Source organism: Poecilia mexicana, unplaced genomic scaffold (assembly GCF_051168715.1).
Source record: "Poecilia mexicana isolate PSO_F unplaced genomic scaffold, ASM5116871v1 scaffold_11, whole genome shotgun sequence".
Classification (NCBI taxonomy): Eukaryota; Metazoa; Chordata; class Actinopteri; order Cyprinodontiformes; family Poeciliidae; genus Poecilia; species Poecilia mexicana.
In genome coordinates this window covers 4,168,101-4,189,613 of record NW_028263380.1, presented here as the reverse complement: position 1 = coordinate 4,189,613, position 21,513 = coordinate 4,168,101, and the positions used below count along the sequence as shown (strand labels likewise).

The 21,513-nt window shown below is 39.9% G+C and overlaps 1 protein-coding gene across 1 annotated transcript in view; it reads left to right on the top strand.

Moving 5' to 3' along the window:
• Positions 1–592: 592 nt before the first annotated feature.
• col9a1c (collagen, type IX, alpha 1c) overlaps positions 593–21,513 on the top strand; it is a 29,166-nt gene continuing 8,245 nt past the window's right edge. Inside the window, exons 1-17 of the mRNA XM_014971842.2 lie at positions 593–621; positions 5,813–5,898; positions 7,344–7,415; positions 7,843–7,972; positions 11,022–11,418; positions 11,829–11,909; positions 13,198–13,215; positions 15,726–15,815; positions 15,902–15,937; positions 17,065–17,136; positions 17,818–17,862; positions 17,972–18,007; positions 18,092–18,115; positions 18,216–18,269; positions 18,951–19,022; positions 20,133–20,171; positions 20,336–20,392. Of these exons, the coding sequence (XP_014827328.2) occupies positions 593–621; positions 5,813–5,898; positions 7,344–7,415; positions 7,843–7,972; positions 11,022–11,418; positions 11,829–11,909; positions 13,198–13,215; positions 15,726–15,815; positions 15,902–15,937; positions 17,065–17,136; positions 17,818–17,862; positions 17,972–18,007; positions 18,092–18,115; positions 18,216–18,269; positions 18,951–19,022; positions 20,133–20,171; positions 20,336–20,392 (1,338 nt within the window). The remainder of the gene's footprint in view (positions 622–5,812; positions 5,899–7,343; positions 7,416–7,842; positions 7,973–11,021; positions 11,419–11,828; positions 11,910–13,197; positions 13,216–15,725; positions 15,816–15,901; positions 15,938–17,064; positions 17,137–17,817; positions 17,863–17,971; positions 18,008–18,091; positions 18,116–18,215; positions 18,270–18,950; positions 19,023–20,132; positions 20,172–20,335; positions 20,393–21,513) is intronic.

The following is a 21,513-nucleotide window of genomic DNA, read 5'->3' as shown; positions in this document are numbered from 1 at the left end:
CCTGTGGTCGTCGTTTTACGTTCTCAGATCTTCTAGAGAGCAGATCAAACACTGCAGGATCAATTACACAACCTGCAGCGTACAGAAGCAGCATGTCTCGTCTCCTCTAGGCATCTTCAGATAATAACAAGGCTTTCCTTGTGTCAACACCACCAGCTAACATTCTTCTGCTTCACTGCTCAGCATACGTGATTATGAAATCCGCTCCTTCGTTACGGAGAGGACAATTATCTAGATAATTATGCATGTGGGGGGATGTGTTATTAGGAGAAACTTAATGGTGTTCCTATAAAAAGTCTTTGGGGCTTCTGCAACTTTTTTACATGTTGGTAATAAAACCCAAGTTGCCACCTCCTAAAGAGCTCCTGGCCAATGGGAAACCATTGAACAAACTTTTATGTGGCCTCTAAAAACGCTTGAACATCCCCTGCACCACTTCTGTCAGCCAGTCCTCATCATGAGCAGGTAGGGCCGGCTTCAGGGAGGGGGATTTTTTTTTCTGACATCCGCAGCTCCTTCTGTTCCTTGCACCTTACATCCCAGAGAGCGTTTCTGCCAAGACCGACTATCCCTGTTTCAGAAAATTGGAAGCATGGCCTTCTGCTGCTCTGCTTCAAAGAGGTAAGTATCTCATGCTGAACTTCTATCTCAGAATCTTTTTTCTTACCAACTCCTGGTTCTAGAAACTGTCTGGTAGCAATAGTTGTTACTCTTATATTGCTGCCAAAACTAAAAAGGATTGAGCTAACATCTTAAAAGTATCTGTCCATACCTTTTTATTGTAATCATTGCTAAACATAGTTATGTCTGACTCTGTAAGGATTGCTAGATATTGGTTAAGGTTGGACAGAATCATGCCTGGAGGGTTGGGTTGTTCTCAAACTTGAAGGAGCACCAAAGGGGCATCCCAGAGTTAGTGTCAGTAAGTGGAAAGTACCTTACACTTTCAGTAATGCCCAGAAATTATGTAAACGGTAAATGTTAGGCAGTAGAGGTGTAACTATAATTTTTCCTGATGAGGTGAGACAAGACACTTCCGCAAATCAAACAAAGGTTTCACTAATGATAAACTGTAACCAGTGCTATTACACAATAGTTTTTGCACATTCTTTCTGTTTTCCTTTAATGCAGTTAGCTGTATGAATTAATAAAATGAGAAAAAAAGCATCTCTCTATAGTATCTTAAGTTCAGTTAAGCAACTAGATGTCAACTGTAGCATGATCCTATTTCCTGTCTTTTTTAAGGATGATAGGCCAGCTCCTGCCGAATATGCAACATCTTTGCTCTCAAAAGCAGTTGTACAGTAAAAAAGGCACAAACCATGGGAGAGCAACAGACTTCTGTAAGATGCTGATAATGGGTTATGAATAGGTTTCTTGGGGAGTTTAGTGGTGATCCAGTGTCATGCTAACCTGGGATGAAATGGTGAATCTTGATTCACCAAGATTCACCAAGAAGCAGAAACAAGACCTTGTTTCTGCTTCAAGGTCTTGTTATTACCAACAACAAGACCTTGTTGTTGGTAACAAGACCTTGTTTGATCAAGGTCTTGATCAAACAAGACCTTGATTGATCAATCAATCAAGGTCTTGTTTCTGCTTCTTTAAGACCGTTTCATAGAGCAACGGGTCTGAGACAGAAACCTTGACATTCTTTATAACAGCGATACTTTCCGGCTCAATCTGGGTTGTTGAACTGACAACTGAAAGGACATGAAGTCCCTACAGCAATTTCTGGGTCTCCTTGGGATCGCCTGTTATTGAAGAACGCCTCCTGGGTGCCTCCCTTTGGAGACGCCTAGATGAGGAGGTGGAGCAACTGCTCCCATCAGACTACAGAGCTCCTCATCTCATCTTAAAGCTCATTGACAAAAGGCAGGTCAGCTGCTTGTAACAATTCCACCCCATAGAGCCATAAGTGAGGGTCAGAAGGTCAATCAAAAACTTTACTTTCTGGTTCAGGTCTTTCATCCCCACAATAGACTAAAGTAGCACCCACAACTGCAGACTCAATCCATCCAATGTTTCATCCAACTATCATTTGAGAGAAAGACACCAAGATAATTAAGATACTTAAACTCCTCTGCTGTTGGCAGAGATTCACCCCCAACCTGAACGGAGAGTTCCATCTTTTTTGGGTCACTATAGAGAGTTGGGATGATTTGTCAGGTACAGTGCTTCTTGTTGGTGGTGTGTACACAGGTTGCTGGACCCCATAGTTGAAGACCTGGTCCTCTTACTAAGGCTTGCCACTACAAAGAGGTCCTGATATCCCTACTTATAGTCCTGGTACCTCTGGGGTTAATCTTGAAGTCACCACATCCATACCTGAAAGGTTCATCCAATGTTCTGGACGATGTTGGCTCAGAATCAATGTTCCAAGTTCCCTGGATAACTCGTTTTGTAAAGTCATTGGAAAACCTCCACCAAAGAAATGTAGCTAACTAACAATAGCTGCACTTCCATTACTTATGTGCATAACAATTTGTCAATATTCCAATCTTGAAAAAACACAATTCCACAAGTGTGGCGATTCCATTTAACAAGAAATGCCACAACATCACATGTAAATAAGTTTGTTCACATCTCAAGTCATTGAAAAACATGCTGCATCATCAATATCAACTTCCTACTACTTCCTGTCGTCGTCTTTGTATTTTCCACCACCAGTACTAACATCCGGTTGGTGATCACGTGACTCGTGTGATACAAAAAAAAGTGTTTCCACTTCAGTTTTGTGAAATATACAAATTTTGACATGGCCGAAAAACCATCTTATCCATGTGCAAAAAACGTTTCATTCAAAAAAGGTGTGTTTTTTTTTTTCAAAACTGGTGTATTTCCATTAAGTAAATTTATTTTCATAATTCCAATTTGCGCAATTTTATGGTAAATGCAAACCCAGTCATTGTTCAATGGGTTAGGGTAGATATGTATGTCTATTTGTGCAACTGATCAGCATATATATTCTGGATAACTTTTTGGTCAACTAGATTTTGTGTTCAGTTTATTTGAACTCCAAATTCCCACACCAACAGCTCTTAGTATCAAATAAATGCCACAATTACGGTAATTAGATTATTGACCTGCAAAAAATAGGATTTACATGGAAATGATAATAAATAACTGAAACAGTAAATGGGTCAGCTTTGTCACATTTAAAAAATAATGTGACAAAGCTGTACCTGCTTTGTCACATTACCTGATTTATTACTGTTTGTACTTTGAGGTCATTACACATTTCAAAAGTTGAATACTGTACCAATAAAACTCTGCCAGACTCAAGAATCTAGCTCCTCTAGTGATTACCATATGGCAATTAAGTAAAAAAAAAACAACAAGTACTTTTAAAGTATTTATAATTATAGTAAGTAAGATATGTAAAAGATAACATAACATGTCTTTTTATGCTTTACCTGTAGCAAAACTTAAGCATATTCTCGCTGAACTATACATGTTTGAGTGTATAGGAGATGGGTCCATATTAAAAGCTGGACAGTCTTCCGAGCTTTAGATGTGTTCTTGTTACATCACACCTCATTGAAATAACTAAATCATTTCCTCAGCCTGTTCCCCTGGCTCGGCAGTAGCTCTGCTAATGATCAATTTATTTAAATTGGCTGGACTCAAGCAAGGAAATTTCTTAAACATGTACAAGACTGGCCCTTGAGTACCCAAATTACCAGACCCTTACTTACATATATTCTGCTTTGAAGAAAGATTGGGATTGAAGGCAGACAGCCCTCCCACTGGGTTTCTGAAGATGTTCTTTTAAGGTGTACAGCAAAACAACTCCACCTCTGAAGAGACCTCAGTGACTTACCCTTTAGTCATTCTGATGACACTTCACTCACACACCATTCAACATACCTTCTTTTCCTCAAGCAAACATACACTAAGCTAATGTCTCATACTGTGGAGATGGGCTACACCCACTACAACACCTCCCCTAGTTCTATTTCTCACACTGACAAGCTGCAATTTCAGCTTTTGGAAAGGAGTCGTCGCTATTAAAGTCGGCCTTCCTGATGATGGGTTCGGATGAGTGTAGAAAGCTGTCAAAAATCAAGACAGAAAGGCTGAAAGGAAGCTAAAGGAAGACAGTGTCAGAGTGATGATAGAATGCTACACAAACATATGTTTATTGCCAAGAAAGATTATACAGGAAAGCCGTATGACTATTCCTGTTTTTTTGCCCCCCATTCATCCTTACCTATATATCAACTTCCCTGTCTCAAACTACTTTCAGCTTAAACAATGATGTACAATATTGCTGCTTATGTAAAGGATTGGCTAAAGTAGAAAAAGTCAGCTTCAACCCTTTAACATTTGAAATGTTTAGGTTAGGTTTTAACCCGTGTAATTCAAGGACAACAACTGTATTGGAGAGAATTATTTCTTTACCAGAAGCAAAACATGAAAGGACTGAGACGTTATGGAAAGCTGAAATAGACTTGCCGCTGTTACTTTGAGCCACCACACAAGATGGTCAAAGTCCTTAACAGCTGACCAATGTGGAGGCTAAAATGCTTTGCTGTTTGAGTGCATGATGTAGCCGGCCAAGCAAAATAAGGCAGAATCACAGCATCCTCCATTAGGTCCTGTGTTGATCTGCCTCAAGACAGATCATGAGGAAGTTTTTTACTTTCTTGACAAGTCAAGAAATGACTCAGAACATACCAAATTTTGGTTGATCTAACTGTAGTGGCTGTTACATGTAGAGCCCTCTTTTGTGTCTTCACAACAGTATTTGTGCTGTCTTCCTTACTCCTCATCAAAATGCCATATAAATCCTTGTGGTTTTCTGAAGTACTGCTGCTGTAACAGTCTTCCTCACCATCTTGACCGCAAAAGTCATTATGCAGTCATGTTTCCCTTGATATGCTGGCCCTGACACAGGAGAGTGTCATTTCCATGTCAGTTTCATATTTTTGTACTTTTTCTTCAAAGAAGCAAGAGTTCTAACTGTTCTGCTTTCTAAATAGTCAAAACATCAACATGAGATGCATGGTGGCCTAAATGTAATGTATGTTCCTGTTGAAAACTCACAAACAACCTATTAGAGCAATATATTTTTAATCTAATAAGTGGTGTAATGTTTGAAACTGTGTTATTGTACTATTACTAACTAATGCTGATATTTGTGGTGTCTCCATTTTGAGCTTCAAATACACAACACAAACATCTCTAGCAGCTAATGCTAGCTTACGTTTTAGGAGCAATAATCTTGTCGATGATGATTCTTTCATTGTTTGTTTACAATTCCGTCTTTCTTTAAGCTAGCAAGGATGGTTAAAGTAATGACACTGGCTTAAAGAAAGCTAGCATCCTCTAGCTTAACTTAAGGTAATGTTGTTAGCTTAAAGAAAGAAAGGAGTGAAAGGAAAACACAACTACAGAAACAGGTGATGATACATCCAAGTTTATTTTAGTTCAAAATATACAAATACCTGACATGCCTTTCATTTTTATAATTAGCCTGTTAAAATGCAGTTTACTCTTTGTTTCTTTCTTCAGCTGGGCTCATTTTCATAACGCTTAAGTTAACAGATTTTTAAAAATATCTTCATGTGACATTTAATGTTTCAATAACATTTGTTTGATTTCTTTCCATTTACTGGAGTCAAAAGGAAGCACAGTTTAAGCAATGGTAGGAATTTTTCCTTTTACGTGCCAAGACTGAGTACCAAGGTCACTGGCTAAGTGCTGCGTGACATTCCTGCGGCGTTTTATCGATTCAGATAAAAGGGAAAATGTCAAACAGAGTGAGACACATGACCGAATACTGATTTTTACTACCGTTCCTCAACAGAAAGCAACAATGCCATCCATCAGTGTCGACACGCTCCCTCCTTTGTGTGGCTCTTCTTTCCCACCTCGCTGCACCAGCTCTTGGACGTGAGTACAGCCTCCTTCTCTAAAAATCCTCCTGAAGTGCACATCTTGCAAACTCCAGTGTTTCTGTGAGCCTGTTCAGCAAAAACCCAACAAGGAAAGGTAAAAGCAGCATTCGCGCAGAGCAGCACTGCTAGGTCTATCTCATTATTATTGGACACAAGGGCCAGAAATAGCAGACAGTGTGCTGCTCTGTGTCAAGGCATTAAATCAGATTAATCCTCCTCTCTGATAATCACAGCATTCCCTTTCCCTGCTCTCATTTCGAGGCTTGACAAATCCAACATGGACGCGCAAGGAGCGCCACGCGCGGCAATGCATTGCGGAATCCGCCTCATTATCACGGCACGCGCGCGCGCGCACACACACGCAGACGCACGTGCAGCCCTAGCCGCGGTTCATCTCCACCTCATTGCGCTAATGACTGGTTCTCTGCACGTAATGTCGCGGCAGGCAGTAACTTTTAACAACTTGAGGCTAACATGCTCAGTCAGTTTTAAGTGTTTTGCGGTGGTAAATATGGGATTATAAATACCGCTTCACCGGTTTATCTCGTTTCTCAGCAGTTTGTGTGGGACGTAGGAAGGGCTTCCAGATGTGTTGTTTTCATGCTGATAGTTGTTAACGAGCTGACTCAGAGGGCTGAATTGATGAGCCCCTCTGGCGGCTCCCGTCCTCGGGTTATACCCGTTTCCCTAACCATAGCAACAAACAAAATATACAATAGCAACAATTATAACATCAATAAAAAACGGCTGATTATAAGCATGCCTCCATGTTCAATCAGGAAGTCTTCTTGCTGAAGAATTGCTACGTCCCAATGCTGTTTTCTTCTAAAGTCAATGCTAGGCAGACATAATGAACCCAGTCTCACCAGATAGCTTCACCATGAATGTACCTGCTATATAGCATCTACTATCATCATCATTTCACTCAACTCCAGAGAAGACAGGTAAGGAAGAAATGTTGTTTGCTTCCCTCTCCGCCCCCCATATATAGCTTTACTGACAGCTTGGGAATGATTGGACTCAAACTTTGGTCTCACATGTAAACTTGAAGCCGTTGCAACTCAAAAGGAGTCGTACTACTTCAGTATGCTTACTGAAATGTTGAAAAAGTGGCTTCTGTTTGCTAATACCAGCTTGCTTCCTGTTCAACTTGTACATGCACTAAAGCAAAATCAGTAATTTTTTTTTATTTAGTATGCTTTTGTGAAATCTTCCAGATTTCTTAGTGAAAAACACCCAAAAAAGAAAAAAAAGTTCTTTAAAGTTCTGTAACAGAGCCTTGCATTAAAATTGCAAACCAGTGCATTTTGATGGGAATCTCTTTTGACATGAAAGACATTGCCTTTCATTTAGCTGTCTCCTGAAATCAAATGTGATATTTGTCAAACTCATTTATGAAAAAGACCTATGTCCTCACTGTCTTCTTGTTTGTGCCGTCAGAATTAGACCTGAGCCGACTGGACGGGGACACTGTCTGCCCACCGATAAGAAACGGACAAGATGACCTTCCAGGTAAAAAAAAAAAAAAGAAAAAAGAAAAAACAAGAAGGAATACAGTATGCAAAGAAAAAGCAGGTAATTTCATCACCGAGCGATGATTGGTTAGGTTGCATTCAAGGGAATCTAAACTTTCCACTTGAGTTTTACAGAATTTTTGTGAACAGCTCAGCAAGTCTGTAACTGCTCTCTGCAGCAGTAATGACTTTCCAAAACATCTGTACGCAATTGCTTGGTGGTTTCATTAAGGAGCTTAATATGGCCACACTTTCTGGATATAACAGGAAACATAAGCCGTTTCTTACACACCATCTCCACTTTTGATCCGAAAACCAAAGATAACGCAAATGCGGAGATAGCATCTTCGCTCTCTCCGGCAGCAAAGACATCTCAAATTCCTGACATGCCCCTTCCCTCCCTGCCCCCCATCTCCTGTCGACAGGTTTTGATCTGATCACCCAGTTCCAGCTGGACGTGATTCCCCTGAAAGGTGTGAGGAAGGTGGATGGCTCCACGCCCCTCCAGGTGGCCTACCGTCTCGACAGGGAGGCCAACTTTCAAATTCCGACCATGTAAGTACAGTACGGGAGGCTTCGGAGGAAGACATGAAACCGCACAAAAAGTGGAGCGCGCCGCAGCGGCCTCCTGATGCAGGTGGTGCATTATTACAGGCGCAGATGTTGCAGTGTGCCGAGCAGCATGTAATTGGTTGGGGCCAAAAAAATAAAAAAACATGCCCAGACGTTTCTTGGCCTTCCTCACACCCATGCACAGCAGAGCATAATGTTTGTGTGTGTGTGTGTGTGTGTGTGTGTTTGTGTGTGTGCGTGTGTGTGTGTGCGTGTGTGTGTGTGTGTGTGTTCTCCTTGCTTGCCTTTGCGGTGATAAATTAGTCTATGGTGCTTGCTGAAGGTTTTAGAATAAAAAATGAAATAAGTCTGGTTTCCTCTGGAGGCTGTAATTAAAGGTTTGCTTTGCCATCCTGAGTGCGCCTGCTCTGCTACCCTGGGGCCAAGTTGAAGGGAGAAGCTGTTATTCAGAAGATTTGTCATTCTCATATATATATACTCAATTTAAAAGAAAAATTAATAATAAATGTGCAATTTCCTCTCTATGAAGTTAGACAACCTTCAAACTTTTCAACATTTTAAGCATTGACGTTTTTACACCCTTGTGTACTTTCAGTCAAATTCTTGCATCTTTCAAAGTTCCTATTCAGCCCTCTTAATTTGATACCCTAAATGAAATTTAAGGCAGCCAATTAGCTTGTATATAATTTCATTTCTGAATAAAGATTCTCAGAGAATGCTGCTAATCAAACAATGTCGTAAACACAACAAAACAGAGCAGACAGAGAGACAGCTAGCAAGAAGACTAAAGCCAGGTTAGGTGATAAACAAATGCTAACAAATGAAAATGGAACGACAACTCCAAACGCATCAAGATACGATTGTCCCACTCAACTAGTCAAGTAAGGAAAGTTAATAAAATCTTGCTTCTGTTACAAAGACTGTGAAAATCATTCATGCTTTTATTACAACACACATAGAATCACAATCTTCCCTACAACATCTCCAAAGTGATTCAAAATACTGCAGTCCGACTTTTAACAGGAACACGGAAACAAGAAAATATAACGCCAGTTAAGGGCAGCTTGTATCTTATTGGATTGATTTTAAGATTCTTTTAATAGTTTTAAAGGTTTAGCCCCGGCTTATCTTCAGGCCCTTCTCTATGTCTGTTCTTGATCCAAATAAATAACTGTTTTTATAGGTTCCAAGAGTCAAACTTAAGAGTAGAGGTGATAGTACCTTCGCTCTTGCTGCTCCTATCTTATGGAAAAACCTACATTTTCATATTAGATCTGTTCATAGTTTGGATCATTCTAAGGCGCCTTTTAAAACCCATTTCTATTCAATGACCCGATATTGTAACTTTGATTTTTCAACTGTTGTGTTTTATTGTTGAGTCTTATTTTATTGTGGGTTTGTGATCATTGGTGCAGTCACAAGCTGTTTTATATGGTGCTTTATTACTAAATTGACAATATATTGTGATGGAAGACGCCCCGGTCAGAAAACATTAAAATTAATATCTGGTCAATCTGGTAAACATGCGAAACAGCATACAGCGCTCATGCTCTTCATCCAATCTGATTGAGCTTGAACTGTGTAGCAGAGAGAAACTGGTAAAAACTTCTGTCCCTAAATGTGTAAATGTCAAGAGGCTATGCCACACTTTACAAAAATAAAGTGAAACAATACAGTACTTTCTGATGCCTCATCCATTAAAACCCCAAAAACATACATTGAAGTTGTATGTTTCAATTACAATTCACATTACAAAAGGCCTTCTGTAATGTGGCAAAATTCAAGGGGTGCCAATACTTTTACATACCTATGCAAATTTTTAGCTTTCGATTTTTGTGCTGCATTTAGTTTCAACTAGCTGATTTCTGGACATACAGTAGACCTGCTTCCTGGACCGAGTATACGTTGAAGGCTTTAGCAGCATTACATAACCAAGGTTGCCTTCGGTGTTTCCCAGAGTGCCTGCACCGCTCTGTTTGGACTAATGTTAGTTTCTGTATGCCAGCTTTACTTAAGAGGCTGTTACGCAAGTCACTGGCACCCCTCACCAACGCCACTCAGGCCCGGTGCCCTGAATGCAAATACCTCATTTTTATTCCCCTGCAACGTCTTGTGGTACAGGCAATGCCTCCTTAGCTTTGACTGTTCTCCTTCTCTCATCAACTGCGGGGCAAGAAGCGCCACATGCTTCCAGACTTTCTGACATGAGGCAACACTTGGTAGAGAAGTTTTCATTCATTTTATTAGGCTACAGGAAACCCCTTCTTTTATTGCCTCGCCTCAATCATTTACGACTCAGCAGAAGTTCGGTTGCAGTGGCCATTCATGAATTTACCGCCTTCTGAGAGGTCGGCTTGTCAAAATCACAGAGAGTACCTGACTGTTAATCAGGTCTGCATGATGTGACTGATTTATACACCAAAGCTATTATGCTAGCTCTTCTTTGAATCTCAAAGACAGAGATGACAGGGCTCAAAGTTATTTGGATCAAAGTCTTTGTGAGTTGTGACACCACTCGGTACCTTTGAGTACCATTCATTAAAAAAGTCTCCAACTGCATTTCCATTACAAATATGTGCAAAACTTTGTAAATGTTCTGCTAATGTCAAACTATTTTGACAATGTAGTGTTCCCATTTAATAAGAAACACAATTAAAAACACATGTGAATATGTGTGTTACTTCAAAAAATCATTAAAAATCATGCAGCGCCATCATCCTCCAACTACTTCCTGTCATTTTGTTCTTTGTGGTTTCCACCAGAGGGAACATCTGGTTGTTGATCACCAGATGTTGACTCGTGTGATGCGAAAAAGTGTTTCCATTGTAGTTTTGCAAAAATAAATCAATTTTGATACGGTCAAAAATAGCCACCTCATCCTGGCGCCAAAACTTCTGATAGAAAAACAAGTTTTATTTGAAATTGGCATGTTCCAATTAACCAAATTTATTTTCAAAATGTCAAATTGCACAATTACACGGTTAATGGAAACCCAGCGACTGTCTATTGTTCTCTTCACCTTCATCTGCAGGCTTAACTTTCCTCGGGGTTTCCCTGATGAGTACTCCTTCATGACCACCTTTCGCATGATCAAGAACACGGTCAGCAAGGTGTGGAATGTCTGGCAAATAGTGGACGAAGACGGCCACAAGCAGGCTGGCCTCAGGCTAAACGGCGACCAGCAGGCCCTGGAGTACTTCCTGATGGGCGCGGATGGGAACCTGCAGACCGTCACCTTCCTCGGCCTGTCCGTGCTCTTCAACACCAAGTGGCACAAGGTGATGATCGGCGTCGAGCGCGACCAGGTCACACTGTACGTGGACTGCCAACCTGTGGATCAGAAACCCATCAAGGGCAAAGGACCCATCAACACAGAGGGAGACACGCTGATTGGCAGGCTGGATGCTGACCCAGATGCCTCTGTTGTGGTAAGCCCCAGATGGAAACCAATGCGCGCTGCGTCTAATCGTGTGCCCTGGCTCCGCTCTCAAGCATCGTCAGGAAAACGGCTCTTTCTTTGAACAAATGCATTCAGCTTTATGTGCAAGCTGAGCTCTGCTATAATTTCTAAAGTGCTGCTGTCATAGCTAAACTGCTCAGCTGGGTTCCAGACGGTAGAAATGGAGGGAAATAACTTAATCCCTGCAGAGAACTGTATGAGTGGAAAATCAGGAGCCCCTCAACAAAAGACTACCGATTCTGAACTGAAAAGAAATAACCATCATTATGAAGGATCTCATTACCCTTCTTTATCGTTACAAGATAACCCTACTATCTAACTTTGAATATTCTGTAACATTAACATCTTTGGGTTTTTTATTTATTTATTTTTTTTCAGTTTGAGCTCCAGTGGATGTTAATCCACTGCGATCCAAAGAGAGCCCAGAGAGAAAGCTGCAATGAGCTTCCTGCCGCCGAGGTACAGTAACAAGGACTCAGGTCTGCTCAGCTCCGCACTCACACAGGCAGCACCGGCAACAGTCAGGTGGAGATAAAGAAAGATAAATACAAGGACAAGGATTCTCAGTTCTACAAGATGCAGAGGTTGAAAGTGATCGTGTTGAGAGCTGTGACACAATGCTAGTTGTTTCATGTCTCATTATTTTAACTCAAATCACATAATTCAAATCCAGTACAAGTCTAAAAATCATCATCATTCATGTTATTTTTCATTCTAAGCGTATGCACTGTAATTCCATTCCAGTTACAGTTCAGAAAACCAGTAAGATGTACAAGTTGTTGTATTTCTTACAGCTAAGATTTGCTAACAGTGATTGGAAACACAAGCTAATATCCCAATCACCCTCCTCATTGACCTTTCAAGCACTATAGCAACAGGTAAAGTTTAGAAAATTAGATGCCTGATTTATTGGGATATAAGTAGACAGCAATTCAAATAAAAATACTTTAGCACCAGCAAATACATCAACTATATTCTGACATTATATTGAAAGACTAGGTTTGTTAAAAACCTCCATCTTTGAGAGTCGTTGTGTTTAATTATTATCAAACAGGAAATTCCGACTTGAGATTACAACCCTCAAGATGCCGATCTGATGAATTACATTTCATGTCTTAAGGGTCACAAATCAGATGTACAACTTGAAAATGCAATAATTTGCTGTTCCCCCATCATCTCGATCACAGATGAAGATAAATGTCATCATAAATATAGTTTCAATTATGTACCATTTGAGAATTTCATTTTTCATTTCAGTAGCATCCTGAACACACACACACACACACACACACACATACACACATAAAGCAATATAGCGTTTATGACATTTATGATTAAATAATGATATCTTTTATTTCTCTGTGGATGAAGAGCAGCTATTAAGATGTCTGCCTCCTAGACACTGACGTAGCTCGCAATGAAAATGCCACTCTGCCGTCTCACATTTCATCCCGTCTGCGGCGTTATGAATCAGGATGGCCATAAATCCATTTTATTCTGTCACACGTAATAAAATGTAAATGACTGCAGCCTTAATAGACAGAAACTACCTGTCCAGATGCGCTCTGCTAGCTTTCAGGCTAACATGGGGATTGTAGATGTAGACTTTGGTGTTACTAAAGGACAGCATGATAATTATTACTCACCACTATGAATATGAACACATGCGCTTCTGCTGACACTTTGGTGAAGGTGATGGACTTCTTCAACTAACTTTCCTTTTATCTGATTTCTCTTGCTTCTGCAGATGTTTGCCAATGCTGAGGTATTTATTTTTTCTACTCTTCCTTCTTTTTGCTTGGGATTTAAAACTGGTCAGCTGTTTTTTTTTTTTTTTTTGGTGCTATGGTTGCCTAATCATCTTGTTCTTTCAATTTGGTGCCTCTCTGTTTCAGCATTACTCACCGTTAATATAATCCAATGATAGCATAACTTGTAGATATTTTTAATGAGCTGACATAAGGTAGAAGTAGCTCTTAAAGGCATATACACCCTTGTTAAAGCGGCAGGTAAAAACGAGACCTTAATGAGACATCTCTGTTTTACACATTTATAGAAGAAAAAAATAATACAAATGCAACAACCTGGTCGGAAAAGTGTTTCTGGAGCACCTTTTGACTCAATTTTAGCATTCAGTCTTATTTAATGGGAATCTATCAGTATCATACATGTCACCTTCCTAAAATAATAGCATAAGTCATTTTTTGACAAAAGTGATTTTTGCCAGACATCACCCCTTTTTTGTTGCCAAAAAAATAACTTAGGCAAAAAAAAAAAAAAAAAGGCCATTATTTTGGGAAAGTGACAGTATGTTGACTTGACATAAGTTCTATCAACGTCTTAAAAGTGCCCCAAATCTATCAGTTGTAGTGAGGACATCTCCAATCCACAAAATTCTTAAAGGTCCACTCTTACGCTTCCTTTAAGCTATGGCATAGGTCTGTGAGTTGTACAAAACATAATCGTTATATTTACTACACAAAATTATTCTCAGCTATTGAAATTTCAGTCAGTTCTGTCAGTTTTGAGCTCATTTAGTAATGCGAAGTTTTAGGGCTACGTCATCGTTATGCAAATAAGCTGCTGCTGGCCCGCCCTCCTAGCTCAGCGTTTATGTTAGCATCTCAGCATACTTGTCCCGTTTTGGCTGGGAAATGACCGTAATTTACCCCCGTTTCACGCCGTAAATTCCCTGTATTCCCTGTAAGTGTTTTGGTAAATCCTGCCATGTTCTGTTTTCAGACGACTCCTTTCTAAACTGCACCAACTGTAACTTTCTGTGGCAGTATTGCAGAGACATTACAAGCAAAAATAAAGTGAAGCCACTCAGTTGTGTTCTCTGTGATTGGGAGAAAATGCAACAGCAAAACATTTTCTTTTTCCAGTATCCATGGCAGAACATATTTACCTTATTTTGTAACAAAGTGGGAGGAGCTCCACTTGGGTGGCCAGGTGAGGGCCTGGCCATGGCTACGGGTTGCTAGGTAGCATGAGGTAGTCAAATAGAAGCACAGAAACATGGAAAAAGTGAATTTTGCTTAATAGTGGACCTTTAAAAATCTTAGATTTAATTTTAAACTTAAATATGGCACAAGTAGGTTTGGATGTATGCTTGGACTCACTGTGTTTCTGAAATCCCTTTTTATCTTCAGTTTTCTTTCCAAAGGTTTGTGGCAAAGTCAAATAATATTTGGAGCAATCCTTAAACCGCAACTTTTGTTCTGTGGAAGAAAATAATTGTATCTAGCAACGCTACACTTTAGTCCAAACATGTGGATAAGACACCTGAGACCCCTCCAGCTGCTTCAACTGAAACAAAAATGGTGTCAAACGTTTTCCTTTGTGTCGCTATCATTTTAAAGACGTTAATAGTTGTTTCCAGGGGTCATCAAAGGTCAACCAACCAGCCCACATTTACAAAATAAAAAAAAAAGAATACCGTGCTAGTCAACTGTTTTTTTTTTGTGCCACTAGCTATTTAAAGATATTAATAAATTTTACAAAATCATTTACAGAATCAAACAGATTTTATGCTTTATGAACAAATGTGGCACAGTTACCATAATTTATATTATCAATTCCATTTGATTTTGTTCATGTTGGGTTACGGGTTATAAACCTTATTGATGGTGGCTCAAACAAAAAGAAATGTAGCACGTCGATTGACGCCATGTTTTGTTTGATTTTGTAAATGTGGACTGGCTGATTGACCTTTGGGCACAAAGGAAAGTTTTTGCTGCACAAAACGACTGCTCATGGCAGTCCTTTCCTCCCAGTGTCAGTCCGTCTCTCCTCCTATCAATTGGTTGAACTCGGGGAAAATCTCAGTGTAGAAGACGAAGCAACATGCTAGATTCTTGTTCTTAACGCTGTATTTTGAACTATACTAAACTCTTCCTTAAACCTAACAAGGTAGCTCTACTAAACCTAACAAAGATATCATTTAACCTAAAACTCAAAGCAGATATTAATAATGACCTAAACCATTCTTAATGAGTTTTAACAAAACAGTAAGATTTGATTCCTTAACATTGGAGCTATTTAATATATTTCCACGAGTTTGATACAATTCAAGCATTTCTTTCTATTAGATTTAATAAATATGGCACATGGTTAGTAAAAACAACCCAATTGTTTCTCATTTATTGATCACTTCAAACTGATTTGAGACATATATATATATGTGTGTGTGTGTGTGTGTGTGTGTGTACTACTTAATAACTAAAGTAGCAGTTGCCCTTGCGACACATTTTCAGACTTTTTTTTTTCTCTCAGCCTGACAAATCTCTGCAAGGTCCTCCAGGTCCCCCTGGCCCTGAGGGGCCCCGAGGGGCCACAGGAGAAAGTGGCAGGGATGGAAGAGATGTAAGCGTGTCTTCCTTGAGTCGAGACATTGTTCAGAGAACATGTATTCCTGTTTTTCTGTTTTGACCATGTTTTTGTCCCTCCAGGGTTTTCCAGGGACTCCAGGGATTCCAGGTGCTCCTGTAAGTGCAGAGTATAAAATTGTTTATTGATAAAATTCTTTCCCTGAAGGTTATTCACACATCTGTGCGTATCAGAAAAAGTGTTCACGCTGCATTTTTTCCCCCTGAGCTATTAGAAAGTTTGTTAGCATTTTTGTGAAGATGAAATTTTCATCAGGAAGTTTTCCTGTCAGTCTAGTCATGATGCTACTCTCCTAAAAGATCTCTTTTTGTATGTCCATTGAATATACATAGGATAAAAATAATTGTTTGTGCAGAAACAAATACAAACCAAACACTATGTCACTACTAAATAAGTTCCTAACCGAAGGAGCAACGCTGGCAAAAATGTTACTAAAAGGTTAATAGAGGAGCCATGTTGTGATGACATCCTCTTTTAGAAAGTGCAGGAGTTTCTTAAAGGTACAGAGGTCCAATTTCAAGATGTTAAATTAACAAAGTAAGATTTCTTTTAAGTCATATTTGATATATACAGCATTTTTATAACAACTCAAGTTACTTGTGCTATAAAATGATACCATGCGCTTGGAAAACATAATTCTGCCCTTTGAGTTCAGAAGTCGACTTAGACTTAGTACTGTTTGATCTATGCAGACATCATGTCTACTGAGATTAAGTTTCACTAAAGTGGACACAATGAAGACATTTGTTTCCACTTAATTTGAACACAAATGGATGCAACATGGGAAAATGTCTTATAAGTGAAAAAAAAAAAATCTGTAGTTTTTATTCACAATAAGGCATTATTGATTTAAAACAAGCTCCTATATCTTACTGAAAAGTTACATTTTAAGTTAGTTTAGTCTTATCTCAAGTGTCCTAAGATATTTACATGTAGAAATTAGACCAAAAATACTTGGTAAGATTCTGTGTGTTTGCAGTGTGTGTTCCCCTGGATACACATTTTCATAGCTTCTCTTATTTCAAATTCAGTGTGTGTGAATAAAAATAACAGGTACTGTTATCAGCATAAGACTCCATCAGCAGGAGCTCCTACAAACCGAGCACACCCTGCCTTCCATTGATTAAATGTTTACCAGCTCTGCCGCTCTGTATCTTAGCAACGGTGCCGGCAGATGCAGGAAGCAGATAGCGCTGTTTTTATTCTTGTTCTCTCTGTTTGCCAGGGCAGCAAAGGGGAGAAGGGGGAGGTCGGTCTTCCAGGACAGAGAGGCCTCCCCGGTCTTCCAGGATCTCCTGTATGAAATACACACACACACACGCACGCACACCCCCACACACACACACACACACACATGCATGTTTGTCTGGCTATCTGGCTATCTTTGTGGGGACTTTCCATTAACTTCCATTCATTTCTACAGCCTAAACCTTATATTTACCCTTTTCCTAACCCTACCCAAAACTCAATTCATACCTTAGCCCTAACTCTGAACCCTGACCCAAAAACAGGGTTTCCCCTCCTGGGGACCAGGCTCCGGTCCCCACGAGGAGCAATTGGTCCCCACAACTTAGTGTATGTCAGGAAAATCATCCCCACAAGGTATTACAAACAAACGCGCACACACACACACACACACACACACTCCCACACACACACACACACACACACACACACACACACACACACACACACACACACACACGCACACACACACACACTCACACTTCATGTACCTGCCTGGATTCTTCTCTCTTGTGTGGGATCAAATGAAAATACTGAAACTCAGCAGTAAAGAAGTTTCTTGCTTTAGACTCCAGATCACGTTCGTCTAAAACTCGGGAGGAGTGGGACGTCTTTTTTTTTTTTTTTTTTTTGGTTTTTGCGTGTGCAGAATGTGGGAGTGAGAGTGTGTGGTACACTCTCAATGAAAGGAACAGCAATATTGATGTGTGTGTTTTCTCTTTGCCGTCTGCAGGGTCCCATCGGTCCACTGGGTCCCAGAGGACCTGTAGGAGAAAGAGTGAGTCAGCAATTAAATCATCTAAGCATCAGTTGGAAGAAAAACATTGAGCTTCATTTAGCTCAGAGTTGCTTACAGAGTTGCTGATTCCTCATTGGTTTACTTGTAGGGTCTGCCTGGTTTTCCCGGACCCCCAGGTCCTCCTGTAAGTGGGAAACATTGACCCGTGTTCTGAGCTTACACACTGTGGATCTCCATTATGACTACTTTGTGTTCTCATCTTCCACAGGGCCCAGCAAGCGAAGGACCCGCCGTACGTATTCACTTTTAGTCCAGTCATGAAATCTAATTTGAAATTACATCTTCGTATCTTTCTAGTAGCGGTTCCTTTGCGTTACCTGATGTGTTTGCAGGGTCCACCAGGGAAACCAGGAACCCCAGGAGATGAAGGGAACATCGGACCTGAGGTCAGATTTGCACTCTAATTGTATCTTGTGAATAAAATCAACGTTAGTCCTAACCTAGCTGTTTCATCCTCACACTTTACTCTGTTTTTCTGATCCCTAAACGTGACCAAGTTGTACTAGGTTTACAAACCTCATGAAGTTGTTTCAGGCCTAACCCTAACAGAGTAGACATGGAAACATTAGGGTTATGGTCCAGACTGCAAGTTAGGACTACATGTCAAAGGAATTACCAGGGAAATGCTTAATTCAATATTTACCCTATTTTTCTTTTTTACCACATAAATCCATTTGCAATTCACTAGGATAGATAAAAAATAAAGAAAGAACAGTTAGAGACACTATACAAACTCTTTTTTTTACTATATATGTATATTTAAATTGCTCATAACTGAGTCTGATTTCTGTTGTCACCTGTCGGTAGAATATAAAGCAAGTTAAAACTGTTCAAGTCAAGTCAAGTTAATTTATGCAGCACATTTCAGCTACATGGTAAAAATATAACATAGTAAGAAAAAATAAAAAATAAGTCAGACTAGTTCAGCTGGTTGGTTCAGTGAGCCAACTTAACTACTGACCAGAATTTGTGACATTATCTTGTTGACAGTACAGCAAAAAACGTTTTTTGTTGTTGTTGACATGTTATGATTTTTTTTTCTCACCATGTTTGCTTGGAAACTGCAGGGCCCACCTGGACCCAGAGGGGGCATTGGCACTCCAGGGCCTCCTGGGCCCCCTGGTCCACCGGGGCCCGTGGTAAGAACCAGATCTAACCCATGTTGGGTTTTGCATCAAATGATCCTGTTTTCCAGCTGAAATATTTTAGGTCAGATTTTCTTTTCAAACTTCCTTACTTCTAATTTGGGATCATAAACGCTGATTGTCAACATTGGCTGACTGTGATGGGCAATTGGGCTGATAAAGTTGCTCTAAAAAAAAAAACTGTTTAATTAGGAGATTCTGAGAGAGTGTACATGTCATTTTTGTTCTGTGAAAAGTCAAAAGTACAGAGCCCTTTAAGGGACATGGGGAATTTTTATTTTTATTTTTTGCGTTACTTCACAAAGGAATCACACTCACTAGCAGTAAAAACTGTGTTCTCTTGCAATAAACTAGCAAATACACCTGGTCTGTTTTAAAATTACAGTGACAAATGTACATTTAAAATTAGACATATGTACAACTTTAAACAGCCTCAGTGAAAACAGGCAAAAGTATTGTGAGGGAAGGCAAAACGTAGAGCAAGAGAACATAGAAATGTAAGCTGACAAAAGTTCTGCAACACTGGATGTACACACACTGGATGTACACACTGGATGTACACACACTGGATGTACACACACTGGATGTACACACACTGGATGTACACACACTGGATGTACACACACTGGATGTACACACACTGGATGTACACATAGTGAGGGAATGCAAACTTATTGCGAAGGAACACAAATGAAAACAAACTGCCATGTCCCTCATAGGGCTTCGTAGAAAAGGCCATGCATTTTCATTCATAAACTACTGCAAGCATAATAAGGCAGTCACAAATAAATATGTCCAGTTATTAAAATCACTACCTGATCTGAAACTCATTCTATACTATAGGAAGCTCTTTACTCAGCCAAGGTTGACAGACCCTTTACCTTTAACTGGTGCTCTAATAGTAATAATAAATAATAATCTGTCTTCCTTCTTTAAATAATCGGCTCACGTCTTCCTAAAACTCCCCAGTGTGTGTCAGGGTGTAAGGATGTTGCATGCAGTGTTTCCTTTTCACACGTTGCCGTTGGGTTTTCATGTGGTGTGCTCATGAGAACGTCTCCACCCACCTGAGGCTGCTCTAGATGTCGCTCTGCTGTCTTCTAGGGACCGCCCGGTGCCAACAGTGAGGGGAGTGGGGAAGCTGTGAGTGTCTCACTGTCTAACACACAGCCAAATGTTTCCTGGATGCATGATAATTAGAGCGGTGGCAGCATATCTTCCATCAGGATGAGTCACTGCAGTAGAAGTGGCCGTGCAGCTTTGTGAGAGAAACCCGTCTCTCTTTCTCTCTCTGTGTTTGTATACAGTGTCCTGCCGCCTGTCCCGCTGGACCTCAGGGACTGCATGGAGTGCCAGGGATGAAGGTGAGGAAGGTTAAGAAGGTCAAACAGGACGGAAGCATTTAAAGTGGTTTCCTTCTCAGAAATGATGCAGTGATTTTGTGCAGCACAACTCAGTTCAGTTTCATACAGTTTTAGTCAAAATGATCCAATGTGATTCAGCTTGTTTATGTTGTTTCATCAATTTACAACAAATGATCACTTTACCAACTAATGAGTCCAGTTCACAAGATCAAACTAGAGGCCTAGTATATTGTATGTAGCTGCATTTCCAATAACCATAAAATTGTACAAATTGGAAATACGAAACATAAATATCCCTAATGGAAACACGCTCATTTAGAAAAAAACAGACTTTTTTTTCAATAAAACGTTTTTGCACTAAACTGAAGTGTTCTTCCAGCCACATGGAAACACTTTGTTCCCATCACGAGTCACGATATCAACAGCTGGATGTTACTACTGACAGAAACAACAAAGAAGACGACAGGAAGTGGCAGACGACAGATGTGCTGTTTGTTTCCAGCACATCTGTCACAGCATCACAGTTCATAAAAAGTTTTGTTGAATCCAAAATTCTTCTATAAAATCACAGACTACAATTTTCCCATAGCGCCACATACATAGCCACTCCAAAGTAGGCGGGGCTTGTCGCCTCAATAAGACTTTGATGTCTCCTCTGTTTGGCTGATAGATGATTACTATGTATGAATACATCTCATGTAACTGTTTACATCTGTCACTGCCATGATTTGAAATGAGTTGAACAAGCTAATTCATGTGTCATTTTAATTTTGTTTCTTATATAACGGAAATTGTGAAATTGTATGCTTTTCTTAATATTAGCAGAACATAGACAAAGATTTGTAACAGAAACTCAGCTTATTTTGACATACAAATATTTATTTTCCTCCATCGCCTTGCAGGATGGTATCAGAAATTGACCCGGCTTCTACTCACCCAAACATCTAATCATTGGTCTGCCTGTTTGATTTGTACACCTATCAGTCAACTGATGACTTAAGTGAACAGTCAACTGCACACTGTTTTAGAAGACAGAACTGGAGGAGGGTCTTAGTGCTGCTAATCATGCTCATGTACGCGCAGGTCAATAAATCCTCATGATTTTCCTGATTCCTGCTCTC